Here is a 13,376-nt window from a genome sequence, read left to right as displayed (position 1 = left end):
CCAAGGCCAGAACTATAGAGCGAAGGGTTTCCATACGGAACTTGGAAATCTTCACAAACCTGTTTAATGCCTTGAGGTTGAGAATGGGCCGGGAGGACCCATTCGGTTTCGGGACTAGAAACAGCGGAGAATAGTACCCCCGGCCCCTCTGCGCAAGGGGCACCTGTACTACTACTACTCCTGTATCCAGGAGGGTCTGTACCACCGAATGGAGAGTGTTTGCCTTTGTTTGGTCCAACGGGACGTCTGTCTGGCAAAATCGATGAGGGGGTCGGTTTTTGAAGGCTATGGCGTAACCTCGAGTGACTACTTCCCGTACCCAGGCATCTGAAGTGAAGTGGTCTTCAACCATTCCTGGGTATACCCTAGAAGCTGGCCCCCCACCCTGGGATCCCCCAGGGGGAGTCCCACCTCATCATGCAGCAGGCTTATCGGCCTTGGAAGCTGGCTGACGGGCTGCCCAGGCTCTTTTGGGCTTTGGCTTACCAGGTTTGGAAGTGCGGGCCTGCTTGTTGTACGCCTGACCTTTTGCTTTACCTGAAGGACGAAAGGAAGTACCTTTAGCCTTCGACACAGAAAGAGCGGTACTTGGCAGACAGGCAGTTTTGGCAGTAGCCAAGTCAGCCACTATCTTATTTAAGTCCTCCACAAAACAGAATATCTCCCTTGAAAGGGAGTACCTCCAAGGTTTTTCTAGAGTCTAGATCCACAGACCAAGATCTCAGCAACAATATCCGGTGTGCCAGGACTGACGTAGTAGAGGCCTTGGCCGCTAGGATACCGGCATCAGAAGCCACCTCTTTAATATAACAAGAAGCTGTGACAGTATATGACAAGCATTGTCTAGCATGGTCAGAGAAGATTTCAGCTTCTAACTCCAAGGCCCATGCTTCAATAGCCTCTGCAGCCCATATAGCTGCAATCGTGGGCCTTTGTGCAGCACCCATGAGGGTGTAAATCGCTTTTAGACAACTCTCCACACGTTTATCCGTAGGCTATTTTAGAGACGTGACTGTAGTGACAGGCAGAGCTGAGAAAACCATCCTAGCCACATGTGAGTCCACTGGAGGAGGTGTTTCCCAATTCTTAGACAGCTCTGGCGCGAGGGGATAGCGAGCCAGCATCTTCTTTTGAGGCACAAACTCCGTACCCAGGTTTTCCCAGGGTTCCCGACGTATATCCACCAGGTGGTCAGAGTGAGGTAAAACTTGTTTAACCACCTTCTGACGCTTGAACCTGTCTGGTTTCTTAGGAGGGACGGATGGCTCGGGATCATCCGTAATCTGTAAAATCAACTTAATAGCCTCCAAAAGATCAGGAACATCCACATGTGAACTACCCTCCCCATCAGCCGTATCCGAGTCAGAACCTGTGGGGTCGGTGTAAGTGCCGTCTTCATCCGACGAGGTGTCAGTGACAGCAGTGGATTGTGAGGAGAAAAGCGCTCGCTCAGAGGACCCCTTGGACTTAGGCGAGCGATGGTCAGACTTTTTAGTAGTCAGGGACTGGTTCAACTTCTTTAATTGAGCAGATAAATTGTCCGCCCACGGCGGGTTAGCTGTAGGGACCACAAACGGTTGTACCGGCATCGGGGGTCCCATAGGGGGTGTTAGTTTACGAACTAGCGTATGCAGAAGCATGGAAAAAGCGGCCCACGGTGGGTCATTATGTGCCTCCGTTGCCACAGTCCCACTGGGGGACAAGGAGACCCCAGAACCAGAGCCCATAGCTGCTATATTCCCCTCATAGGGATCTGCGGCTTCAGCAACACCGGCAGTGTGTTCAGCCCCCAGAACCGTTACCCTCAGAAGCAGACATGTAACTTGCAGTATCAGGTAACACAGTACAATTGTCAGCAGCACAATACCTCCTACCCAAACCCCTGCGCCGTGCAGTCAGCACCAGCAGAGATAAGGGAGAGATATGGTGACTAAATCACAGAGAAAACTACGTATTAGAGTATATCTTTGTGAAAATCCTATATCAATATAAAACCTGACGCACCAAGCCCCCTCAGGTTATAGAATATAGGGATAGCAGGTTGAGTGAAAGACACGAAATGGACACCACTCAGCTATCAAATGCACAAACAGATAATAACCTCTGCATTGTACAAACTGTCACTACTAACAATAATACTGCACTGGACTAGCTTATATATATAGCTATATAGGCAATAGATATAACACCACACAGTAAGAACTGGATGTATATCACAGGGTAAATGTACTAGAAAACCCTGACTAAATGCACTCTTTCTTAACTAGCACTGACTGAAAAGGCAGGTAGAATACTTAAGTGTCATGTAAAGTCACAGCACTGACAACCAGGCGGTTTTACACAGGAGGATTTGCCCAAGCAGTCCCAGGAACAGTGAAGCTGAGGAATAATGGTGCCCAGACACTGACAGGGAGTGAGGGAGAGATAGATATGCAGCTCCAGGGCGGGAACATTTGCGGGAAATGGCGCCCTGGGGCTGGGGGAGGGGCTTCAGGTCTAAGCCTTATCCCTCTGCTGGCAAAACCACCGGGTACTGTGGGCTCTTTTAAACTGGTTTAGAGAGAAAACCTGACCTGCGCCCATGCCCTGGTGATCTAGTGGGATCGCCTGTACCGCCTCCCACTGACCGCGCCAGATCGCGATAAAGACCGGGTCGCGCAAGCGGGACCCACTCATCACCTCCCGAAGCGCGGCCACGCGATCCCGGAGAGCCCCCGTTGTGTGTGCCTGACGTGAAGAAAACCGGAGGCTCCTGCTGTAGTTACCCGGCAACCAGGGCTCGGGAGTGTACAGCGCCGCTGGGGAGAGCTGGAGCTGCAGCAGTGAATGTCTTCTGACATTTACCACCGCTGCTGCCCTTGAAGTCTTCACTTTTTCTTCATAGAAAAGCTCTTCTTAGGGCTGCCTGGAGCAGCCCCTCTGTTAAGTGCCTGCTTACTGCAGCACCAACTACAAAACTGAGCTCCTGTGCAGGGAGGCGTGGTTATAGAGGAGACGGCGCTGTGCATTCTGGGAACAGTCAAAGCTTGAGCCTGTTGGTGCCTCGGATCAAGATCCTACTCTACACCCCATTGTCCATCCTTGTAGAGCCCAGTGTACCCCGCAGCAGAAACAACTGACAAACATATATAAAAGTCAGCAATCACACTAGCAGTCAGTCACATGTTATATATTAGTCATATGAGCACATAATCAACTGAATTCTGTTTATACAGATCTTAAAGTATTCAGATGTAATGCGAAGAAAACCATAGTAATGTACACAGACTCATATACAAAAGGCACTTAAATTTAACTATTCATACTGCAAACGTAGACAGAAATTTAGTGCTGTATAACCCGTACTCAGTAGAGTGGGATACAGGGAGACTCACCTCACTTCCGAGATCGATCAATACGTTAGCGAATGCTGAGTGGATCCAGACACTACTACTGTACACTGCCGCTTCGGGAACTTTTAGTGAACACAGATGCACTGTGCATACAGACACGCCGGTCATACAGACGCTTGTACTGCGACCGGGTCTCCTTGCGGTAGCGCTTAGTGAACACAGATGCAGCTGCCTATGCTGCGACCGAGACCCCTCGTGGTAGCGTCCGAGACGGAAGTGAGGTAACAGTTCATGGCGGGAGACGTGCGGAAACTGGTCATGAACTGGTGGGAGGTGCGACCAGGAGAGCGTCTAACTCCCTACCGCTGACATCAACCCTAGGGATCACAGCCTCATACTAATCCTGGTGCCTTATGATACCTAAGGCCTAGTGCTGGAGCACCGGTGGTGGCGGCGCGTCAGTTACTGTTTGGTAGTCTCCTCCCAATACAGTGCGGCTGTGTCCGTATTCCCCGACTACGTGGAATCGATGCCTTACCTTCTCCCCATGCTCCGGCCACAGCCTGGTAACGTCTGCTGGACCTGCTAGTATATCCGACACAGACGGCCGTCGAGACAGCACTGTACACATGGGTAAGCGTTGTTGCGACCCGGCGGAGAGTTGTTGGAGCGACTCTTTCCAATATGCGTATAAGACGCTGTTGAGAAAAATCGCTCAAAAAACAAAGTAAGACTATAAAAATAAAATAAGAAAGCTTAGGGCTGCCAAGAACAGCAGCCCTCTGACCATGGTCCGGCTTCTGCCGCACCAAACAAAAAACTGATTTGCCTGAGCGAGTGGACAGGGATATATGGACGGGCTCGTTGCATCCTGGGAGAACTGAAAGCTTGTGATCGTTTGGTGCCAATCCGCTGTCGCTCCATCATATCCCATTGTTATCCTGTGGACCCTGCCGGAGAAATGAAATTTAAATATGTATATACTCTAGTATTTACCACAAAATACGAGGCTAATAGGACTACATTATGTCAAAAGAAATAAAATAAAAGGGCCCTATCTAGAAGCAGAGTTTTTGTAGAAAATGGCAAAACCTGCAGCAAGTGACCCTTTTAGATATGTCATGTGAGGTTGTGGGACACCTCAGTCCCGCATGCACGTGAGTCCTTGCAAAAGTCTCTCTCTTATCTGCAAGGCTAGGCTATCTAAATAAACTGTTCAAGGGCTCCTCTTTCTTATCTCCCACATACAGCCTTTCATATCTTTGTCATACCATCCAACTGCTCTGGAATACAAGCCCCTGAGAGGAATCAAACCAGATCTTTGCACAGCTCAAGGTGACAGACAGTACCATCTTCCTCAGAAAAAAGGCTAAATGTACACTTATGTAGTCTCACAAGCCTTTTGTTGTTAGAGGGTGAAACTCTTTTATACAGATAGTGTGGTCTTTTTTCTCTTTCCAGAATAGTATTTTGGATATTACTGCAGGCTTTAACATATTGTTGTTTGTGACTTTGTATAGCAATCTGTGTTCTGTATACAGTTCTGAATTCTGTGACAAAGCGTGTACGTATGTACTGTATTGATGTGGAACACATGATAGCAAAGAACTATTAGTGTACACTAAACATGAGGGGGTGAATCAGCCATCTTTTATTTATTCACAGTCTCTGACATTCCCTTACCTTTACTTCAGGGTGATCAGGTGCCACACCAAAGCGGACCAAGCCAAATGGAACGGGAAGTTTCTCATAAATGTCCACCACCGCGTTTGTGTGGTGCTAAAAATCAGAAAACATAGGTGGAACCTATCAATGTGCTTCAGGATACAGAAGATTGCCAAAGGACATTCTCATTTATGTAGTAACAGAAACACACATGATTATAGCAGTTAAAAGCATAGGACTTCGAGAAAATAAAATAATGCAGTAATTGAATAATTTTACTATAGTATAGTAACATTGTAAAGACATTTTTCTAATCCATCACTTATCATTCATATTTATATTGTTAACAGAGCAAAAAAGCAACATAAGGTGGTGGTGGGGGGTACTTCTCTGAAGTTTGTTTGCTCTGCTTTAAAAGGTTCAAACTTTCCCTAAACCCCATCCATTGATGCTATTAAATGAAAACACCCAGACAGAACAGTGAATCTGTCCTTACTGTGAAAATTCACCTGTTCAGATGGAGATGGGTGTGGTTCGTTGGGTCGACAGTAAGTAGGTTGACCACTATTCGACAGTGACTAGGTCGACACATGAAATAGGTTGACGCAGTCATTAGGTTGACATGGGTAAGGTCGACATGAGTTTAAAAAAGATAAAATAAGCGTCGTTTTCTTTGTAAAGTGATCGGGAACCCCAATTAGTGCATTGTGTCCCCTCGCAGCTTCGGGCAAGGTGCCTTGCTCCGCTACCGCTGTGCTTGGCACAGGTTACTATGCCTAATCGTACTCCACGTGGATCATAAAGTATGAAAAAGTTCAAAAAAATGAGAGAAAAAAAAAGTGAAAAACTCATGTCTACATTTTTCATGTCGACCCAAGTGTTGTCGACCTAAAAAAAAAACAAAAAAAAAAAACACCTTAACCTCCCTTCATGGAGGATCCGGTCAGGATCCCAGCAGTCGGGATACCGAAACTGTAATCCCGAAACAGTTCGGAATACTAATGCCGGGATCCCGACATGAATCGTAATGCCGGCACTGGGGGAGGGGGTAGAGAAAAAAGAAATCTTGACAAATAGGCCCCTTACGAACTGCTACAGATACAAATTTTACAACTTAAATAAGTAAGGATTTAATTACTTCTGTATAGGTGTTACAAGAACATGGATATAAAATAAGCATTCACACGAGGACAAAGGAGATTCTTTAGTGTTCATTACCACATTCAACAAGCAGACCTGACACATCATTTCTATCCATTAGAAACATTGGCATATTTAACAATAGCATAACAGGAAGCCTGCTTAGGGGGACATTTACTAAGCAGTGATGAGCGGAGAAGCTGCCGCATCAACCAATTAGCAGCTCTGTATTATTTTATAGTATGCAAATTATAGATGTTGCTTCAGTGCTGAATGGGTTGCCATGGGCAACTTCTCCACTGGCTCACTTCTCCGCTCTTATCACTGCTTAGTAAATGTCCCCCTAAATCTCACTGTACATTTTAAATCTGCCCCATCTGCTGTGCAACATGGTCTTGTCAAGATGTAAACTGCTCCTATTCTGCTCTTAACTCTCAATCAGGATAACAATCAACTAACCATTAAGTGAGAGAGCAAAACAAATTCTGAGTAAAGGGCCGTACTGACGGGGAGATGTTGAGGGAGATGTGTGCTGAGCGATCTAGCACAGGCCGCTGAGCACACATCTCTCCGCCCCGCTCAACACAGCACGATGTGTGCTGAGCGAGGGGGTACGGACGGACGGGGTGGGGGGGTCAGCTCATTTCACCCAGCGGTGAAATGAGCGACCTGCTAGATTGTGCCTGCATGCAGGCCAATCTAGCACCGACGATAGCGACACGCGGCAGCCGCTGGGGGGTGTAAATGAACCTTCCCAAGCCACCCCCAGACCCCCCCTGTATACCTGCAGGCTGTCCCGGCTTTCAAAATGAAAGCCACGATGGTCGATGTTCCCGATCGATGTTTGAAAAAAAAATAAGAATTTACTTACCGATAATTCTATTTCTCGTAGTCCGTAGTGGATGCTGGGACTTCCGTAAGGACCATGGGGAATAGCGGCTCCGCAGGAGACTGGGCACAAAAGTAAAAGCTTTAGACTAGCTGGTGTGCACTGGCTCCTCCCCCTATGACCCTCCTCCAAGCCTCAGTTAGGATACTGTGCCCGGACGAGCGTACATAATAAGGAAGGATTTTGAATCCCGGGTAAGACTCATACCAGCCACACCAATCACACCGTACAACCTGTGATCTGAACCCAGTTAACAGTATGATAAACGTAGGAGCCTCTGAAAAGATGGCTCACAACAATAAACAACCCGATTTTTTTTTTTTTTTTGTAACAATAACTATATACAAGTATTGCAGACAATCCGCACTTGGGATGGGCGCCCAGCATCCACTACGGACTACGAGAAATAGAATTATCGTTAAGTAAATTCTTATTTTCTCTGACGTCCTAGTGGATGCTGGGACTTCCGTAAGGACCATGGGGATTATACCAAAGCTCCCAAACGGGCGGGAGAGTGCGGATGACTCTGCAGCACCGAATGAGAGAACTCCAGGTCCTCCTCAGCCAGGGTATCGAATTTGTAAAATTTAGCAAACGTGTTTGCCCCTGACCAAGTAGCTGCTCGGCAAAGTTGTAAAGCCGAGACCCCTCGGGCAGCCGCCCAAGATGAGCATACTTTCCATGTGGAATGGGCTTTTACAGATTTTGGCTGTGGCAGGCCTGCCACAGAATGTGCAAGCTGAATTGTACTACAAATCCAACGAGCAATCGTCTGCTTAGAAGCAGGAGCACCCAGCTTGTTGGGTGCATACAGGATAAACAGCGAGTCAGATTTTCTGACTCCAGCCGTCCTGGAAACATATTTTCAGGGCCCTGACTACGTCCAGCAACTTGGAGTCCTCCAAGTCCCTAGTCGCCGCAGGTACCACAATAGGCTGGTTCATGTGAAACGCTGAAACCACCTTAGGGAGAAATTGAGGGCTAGTCCTCAGTTCTGCCCTGTCTGAATGAAAAATTAGGTAAGGGCTTTTATATGATAAAGCCGCCAATTCAGAGACACGCCTGGCTGAAGCCAGGGCTAACAGCATGACCACTTTCCATGTGAGATATTTCAATTCCACAGTGGTGAGTGGTTCAAACCAATGTGATTTTAGGAGACTCAACACTACATTGAGATCCCAAGGTGCCACTGGAGGCACAAAAGGAGGCTGTATATGCAGTACCCCTTTGACAAACGTCTGAACTTCAGGCACTGAAGCCAGTTCTTTTTGGAAGAAGATTGACAGGGCCGAAATTTGAACCCTAATGGACCCTAATTTTAGGCCCATAGATAGTCCTGTTTGCAGGAAATGCAGGAAACGACCCAGTTGAAATTCCTCTGTAGGGGCCTTCTTGGCCTCACACCACGCAACATATTTCCGGCAAATGCGGTGATAATGTTTTGCGGTTACATCCTTTCTGGCCTTGACCAGGGTAGGGATGACTTCATCTGGAATGCCTGAGGGTCCCTTGACCTGGCGCAATATCTGTCCAGTTTTTTGTTGAGACGGGACGCCATCATGTCCACCTTTGGTTTTTCCCAACGGTTTACAATCACTTGGAAGACTTCTGGGTGAAGTCCCCACTCCCCCGGGTGGAGGTCGTGTCTGCTGAGGAAGTCTGCTTCCCAGTTGTCCACTCCCGGAATGAACACTGCTGACAGTGCTACCACATGATTTTCCGCCCAGCGGAGAATCCTTGCAGCTTCTGCCATTGCCCTCCTGCTTCTTGTGCCGCCCTGTCTGTTGACGTGGGCGACTGCCGTGATGTTGTCCGATTGGATCAATACCGACTGACCCTGAAGCAGAGGCCTTGCTTGACTTAGGGCATTGTAAATGGCCCTTAGTTCCAGGATATTTATGTGAAGAGACGTTTCCATGCTTGACCACAAGCCCTGGAAATTTCTTCCCTGTGTGACTGCTCCCCAGCCTCTCAGACTGGCATCCGTGGTCACCAGCATCCAATCCTGAATGCCGAATCTGCGGCCCTCTAGAAGATGAGCACTCTGTAACCACCACAGGAGAGACACCCTTGTCCTTGGAGATAGGGTTATCCGCTGATGCATCTGAAGATGCGATCCGGACCATTTGTCCAGCAGATCCCACTGAAAAGTTCTTGCATGGAATCTTCCGAATGGAATTGCTTCGTAAGAAGCCACCATTTTTCCCAGGACTCTCGTGCATTGATGCACTGACACTTGGCCTGGTTTTAGGAGGTTCCTGACTAGCTCGGATAACTCCCTGGCCTTCTCCTCCGGGAGAAACACCTTTTTCTGGACTGTGTCCAGAATCATCCCCAGGAACAGTAGACGTGTTGTTGGAATCAGCTGTGATTTTGGGATATTTAGAATCCACCCGTGCTGACGTAGCACTACCTGAGACAGTGCTACTCCGAACTCTAACTGTTCCCTGGATCTTGCCCTTATCAGGAGATCGTCCAAGTAAGGGATAATTAAGACGCCTTCTCTTCGAAGAAGAATCATCATTTCGGCCATTACCTTGGTAAAGACCCGGGGTGCCGTGGACAATCCAAACGGCAGCGTCTGAAACTGATAATGACAGTTTTGAACCACAAACCTGAGGTACCCCTGGTGAGAAGGGAAGATTGGGACATGGAGATAAGCATCTTTGATGTCCAGAGATACCATATAGTCCCCTTCTTCCAGGTTCGCTATCACTGCTCTGAGTGATTCCATCTTGAATTTGAACCTTTTTATGTAAGTGTTCAAGGATTTCAGATTTAAAATTGTGGTACCGAAGCCGGACGGCTCGGTGAGACCAAACAGCGTGGAATAATACCCCTTTCCCTGTTGTAGGAGGGGTACCTTGATTATCACCTGCTGGGAATACAGCTTGTGAATAGCTTCCAATACTGCCTCCCTGTCGGAGGGAGACGTTGGTAAAGCAGACTTCAGGAACCGGCGAGGGGGAGACGTCTCGAATTCCAATTTGTACCCCTGTGATACTACCTGCAGGATCCAGGGGTCCACTTGCGAGTGAGCCCACTGCGCGTTGAAATTTTTGAGACGGGCCCCCACCGTGCCTGAGTCCGCTTGTAAAGCCCCAGCGTCATGCTGAAGACTTGGCAGAAGCGGGGGAGGGCTTCTGCTCCTGGGAAGAGGCTGCCTGGTGCAGTCTTTTTCCTCTTCCTCTGCCCCGGGGCAGAAATGAGTGGCCTTTTGCTCGCTTGTTCTTATAGGAACGAAAGGACTGAGTTTGAAAAGACGGTGTCTTTTTCTGCTGAGAGGTGACCTGGGGTAAAAAGGTGGACTTTCCAGCCGTTGCCGTGGCCACCAGGTCTGATAGACCGACCCCAAATAACTCCTCCCCTTTATACGGCAATACTTCCATATGCCGTTTGGAATCTGCATCACCTGACCACTGTCGCGTCCATAACGCCCTTCTGGCAGAAATGGACATCGCACTCACTCTTGATGCCAAGGTGCAAATATCCCTCTGTGCATCACGCATATATAGTAATGCATCCTTTAAATGCTCTATAGTTAATAAAATACTGTCCCTATCCAGGGTATCAATATTTTCAGTCAGGGAATCCGACCAAGCCACTCCAGCGCTGCACATCCAGGCTGAGGCGAATGCTGGTCGCAGTATAACACCAGTATGTGTGTATATACCTTTTAGGATATTTTCCAGCCTTCTATCAGCTGGTTCCTTGAGGGCGGCCGTATCAGGAGACGGTAACGCCACTTGTTTTGATAAGCGTGTGAGCGCCTTATCTACCCTAGGGGGTGTTTCCCAACGTGCCCTAACCTCTGGCGGGAAAGGGTATAGTGCCAATAATTTGTTAGAAATCAGCAGTTTTTTATCGAGGGAAACCCACGCTTTATCACACACCTCATTTAATTCCTCTGATTCAGGAAAAACTACTGGTAGTTTTTTCACACCCCACATAATACCCTTTTTTGTGGTACTTGTAGTGTCAGAAATGTTCAATGCCTCCTTCATTGCCGTGATCATGTAACGTGTGGCCCTACTGGACATTACGTTTGTCTCCTCACCGTCGACACTGGATTCAGTATCCGTGTCTGGGTCTGTGTCGACCATCTGAGGTAACGGGCGTTTTAGCGCCCCTGACGGTGTCTGAGACGCCTGAACAGGCACTAACTGATTTGCCGGCTGTCTCATGTCGGCAACAGTTTTTTGCAAAGTGCTGACATTGTCACGTAATTCTTTAAATACGACCATCCAGTCAGGTGTCGACTCCCTAGGGGGTGACATCACTAACACAGGCAATTGCTTCTGCTTCCACATCATTTTCCTCCTCATACATGTCGACACAATAGTACCGACACCCAGCACACACACAGGGAATGCTCTGATAGAGGACAGGACCCCACTAGCCCTTTGGGGAGACAGAGGGAGAGTTTGCCAGCACACACCAGAGCGCTATATATATGCAGGGATAACCTTATATAAGTGTTACTCCCTGTTATAGCTGCTGTATTATATATTAGCTGCCAATAGTGCCCCCCCTCTCTTGTAGCAGGACTGCAGGGGAGAGTCAGGGAGCCGTCCTTCCAGCGGAGCTGTGAGGGAAAATGGCGCTTGTGTGCTGAGGAGATAGGCTCCGCCCCCTTCTCGGCGGCCTTTTCTCCCGCTTTTTTCAGGAAAACTGGCAGGGGTTAAATGCATCCATATAGCCTAGGAGCTATATGTGATGCATTTCTTTAGCCATATAAGGTTTTTATAGTGTTTTATTGCGTCTCAGGGCGCTCCCCCCCAGCGCCCTGCACCCTCAGTGACCGGAGTGTGAAGTGTGCTGAGAGCAATGGCGCACAGCTGCAGTGCTGTGCGCTACCTTATTTGAAGACAGGAACGTCTTCTGCCGCCGCTTTCTCCGGACCTCTTCGCTCTTCTGGCTCTGTAAGGGGGCCGGCGGCGCGGCTCCGGGACCCATCCAGGCTGAACCTGTGATCGTCCTGATAAAGCTGAATATTTATCTTATATAAAACCCTTTATGAGGTCTAAGAACACTGTACGCTATTTACGTATGAAGTACCGTAAGGGTACGCTCGTTGCGTAACAATCGCTTAGCCGTAGTCGAGACGCTCAAGCGTCACGTTCGCTCACGGCCAAGAGATCACAGGCAGGCACGCTATTGGCTGCTGACTAACGTAATGATTCGCTATAGCGTAGCGGACGCTCGGGACCACGAGGAGATCACCAGCGGCGCTGACGCTCACAATGTTAAACCTTTAAATCTAAACCATAAACAATGTAATATGTTGTAAAACCTTAGTGTAGAGATAGGGTGTAGATGCAACACAGTGTAACCTTATTAACTCAAAAGCTGTTTGAGCGTCACCGACGCTCTGAGAATACTTAACACTATAAGAAATACACAGATACCTGGGCTTAGGGTCCAACGCCTAATATATATATATTCTGAATGATATACTTGCAAAAGAATTAATACAAATACAAATCATACACTACAATATAACATAGACTACCTAACCAGATAACTACACAGGAAATACAATACAATTACTATTTAAGGGAAAATAAGAGAGAAAGAGGAGAAGAGAGAGAGAGAGAGAGAGAGAGAGAGAGAGAGAGAGAGAGAGATTGGCCCACAATAACAGCAAGAACAATATAGTTGCGGAGAAAACTTACGCACAAAGGGGAACGATCGCATGCGCCTCTGGACATCCAGCTCCCGATTTTCAGCAATGATAACCGTTGAAGAGTGAGCTGGATGTGATCGGCTTGTCTATTTATGCCCCACACACAATACAATTCAATGGTCCCTACAATCTCATTGTTCATTGGACACAGGAATTCCTCCTCGCATTATAACAAAAGGTCATAGGTTGATTCATACAGGTGGGCCGTGACTATTTCCAACAGCTCAGGTGGGAGGGAAACTGGGTTTCCCGCCGCATGGATAAGTAAGTGCAAATACAGTAAATGTTCATAAACTTCTTATGTCCATAACTATTCGCACGAGCGATTAATCCGCTTCAAACCAACACCGGAATATTGCTAATTAAATACTCTTCCGATGGGTACTAAACACCACTGTATTACTCCTGTCTGACCCTTCGTATCAAACAAAGAGGGATTTCTCTGTTCACGAACATTCTATATTAACCAAACTTTCAGAATCTATCAAAGGGACCATGATCTACAAAATACATTATATAGTGAAAATATGTAACGATTGAGTCGCACGCTACGATCACATAAACTCTACCGTAAATACGCATACCGTGCGCCTGCGGGTGCCCGCGACTGTGAGTATGCGCACGTACGGGAGAGCGTACGCATGCGCAGCACGGACCTGTGTGA

General features: G+C 47.8%; 1 protein-coding gene across 2 annotated transcripts in view; it reads right to left on the bottom strand.

Moving 5' to 3' along the window:
* FDXR (ferredoxin reductase) overlaps positions 1-13,376 on the bottom strand; it is a 129,160-nt gene that overhangs the window by 70,247 nt on the left and 45,537 nt on the right. For both annotated transcript variants that reach the window (XM_063960674.1, XM_063960675.1), the window contains exon 3: positions 5,016-5,111. In XM_063960674.1, coding sequence (XP_063816744.1) covers positions 5,016-5,111 — 96 coding nt within the window. The remainder of the gene's footprint in view (positions 1-5,015; positions 5,112-13,376) is intronic.

The sequence above is a fragment of the Pseudophryne corroboree genome, chromosome 3 (assembly GCF_028390025.1).
Source record: "Pseudophryne corroboree isolate aPseCor3 chromosome 3, aPseCor3.hap2, whole genome shotgun sequence".
Classification (NCBI taxonomy): domain Eukaryota; kingdom Metazoa; phylum Chordata; class Amphibia; order Anura; family Myobatrachidae; genus Pseudophryne; species Pseudophryne corroboree.
This window is presented reverse-complemented; position numbering and strand designations above follow the sequence as displayed.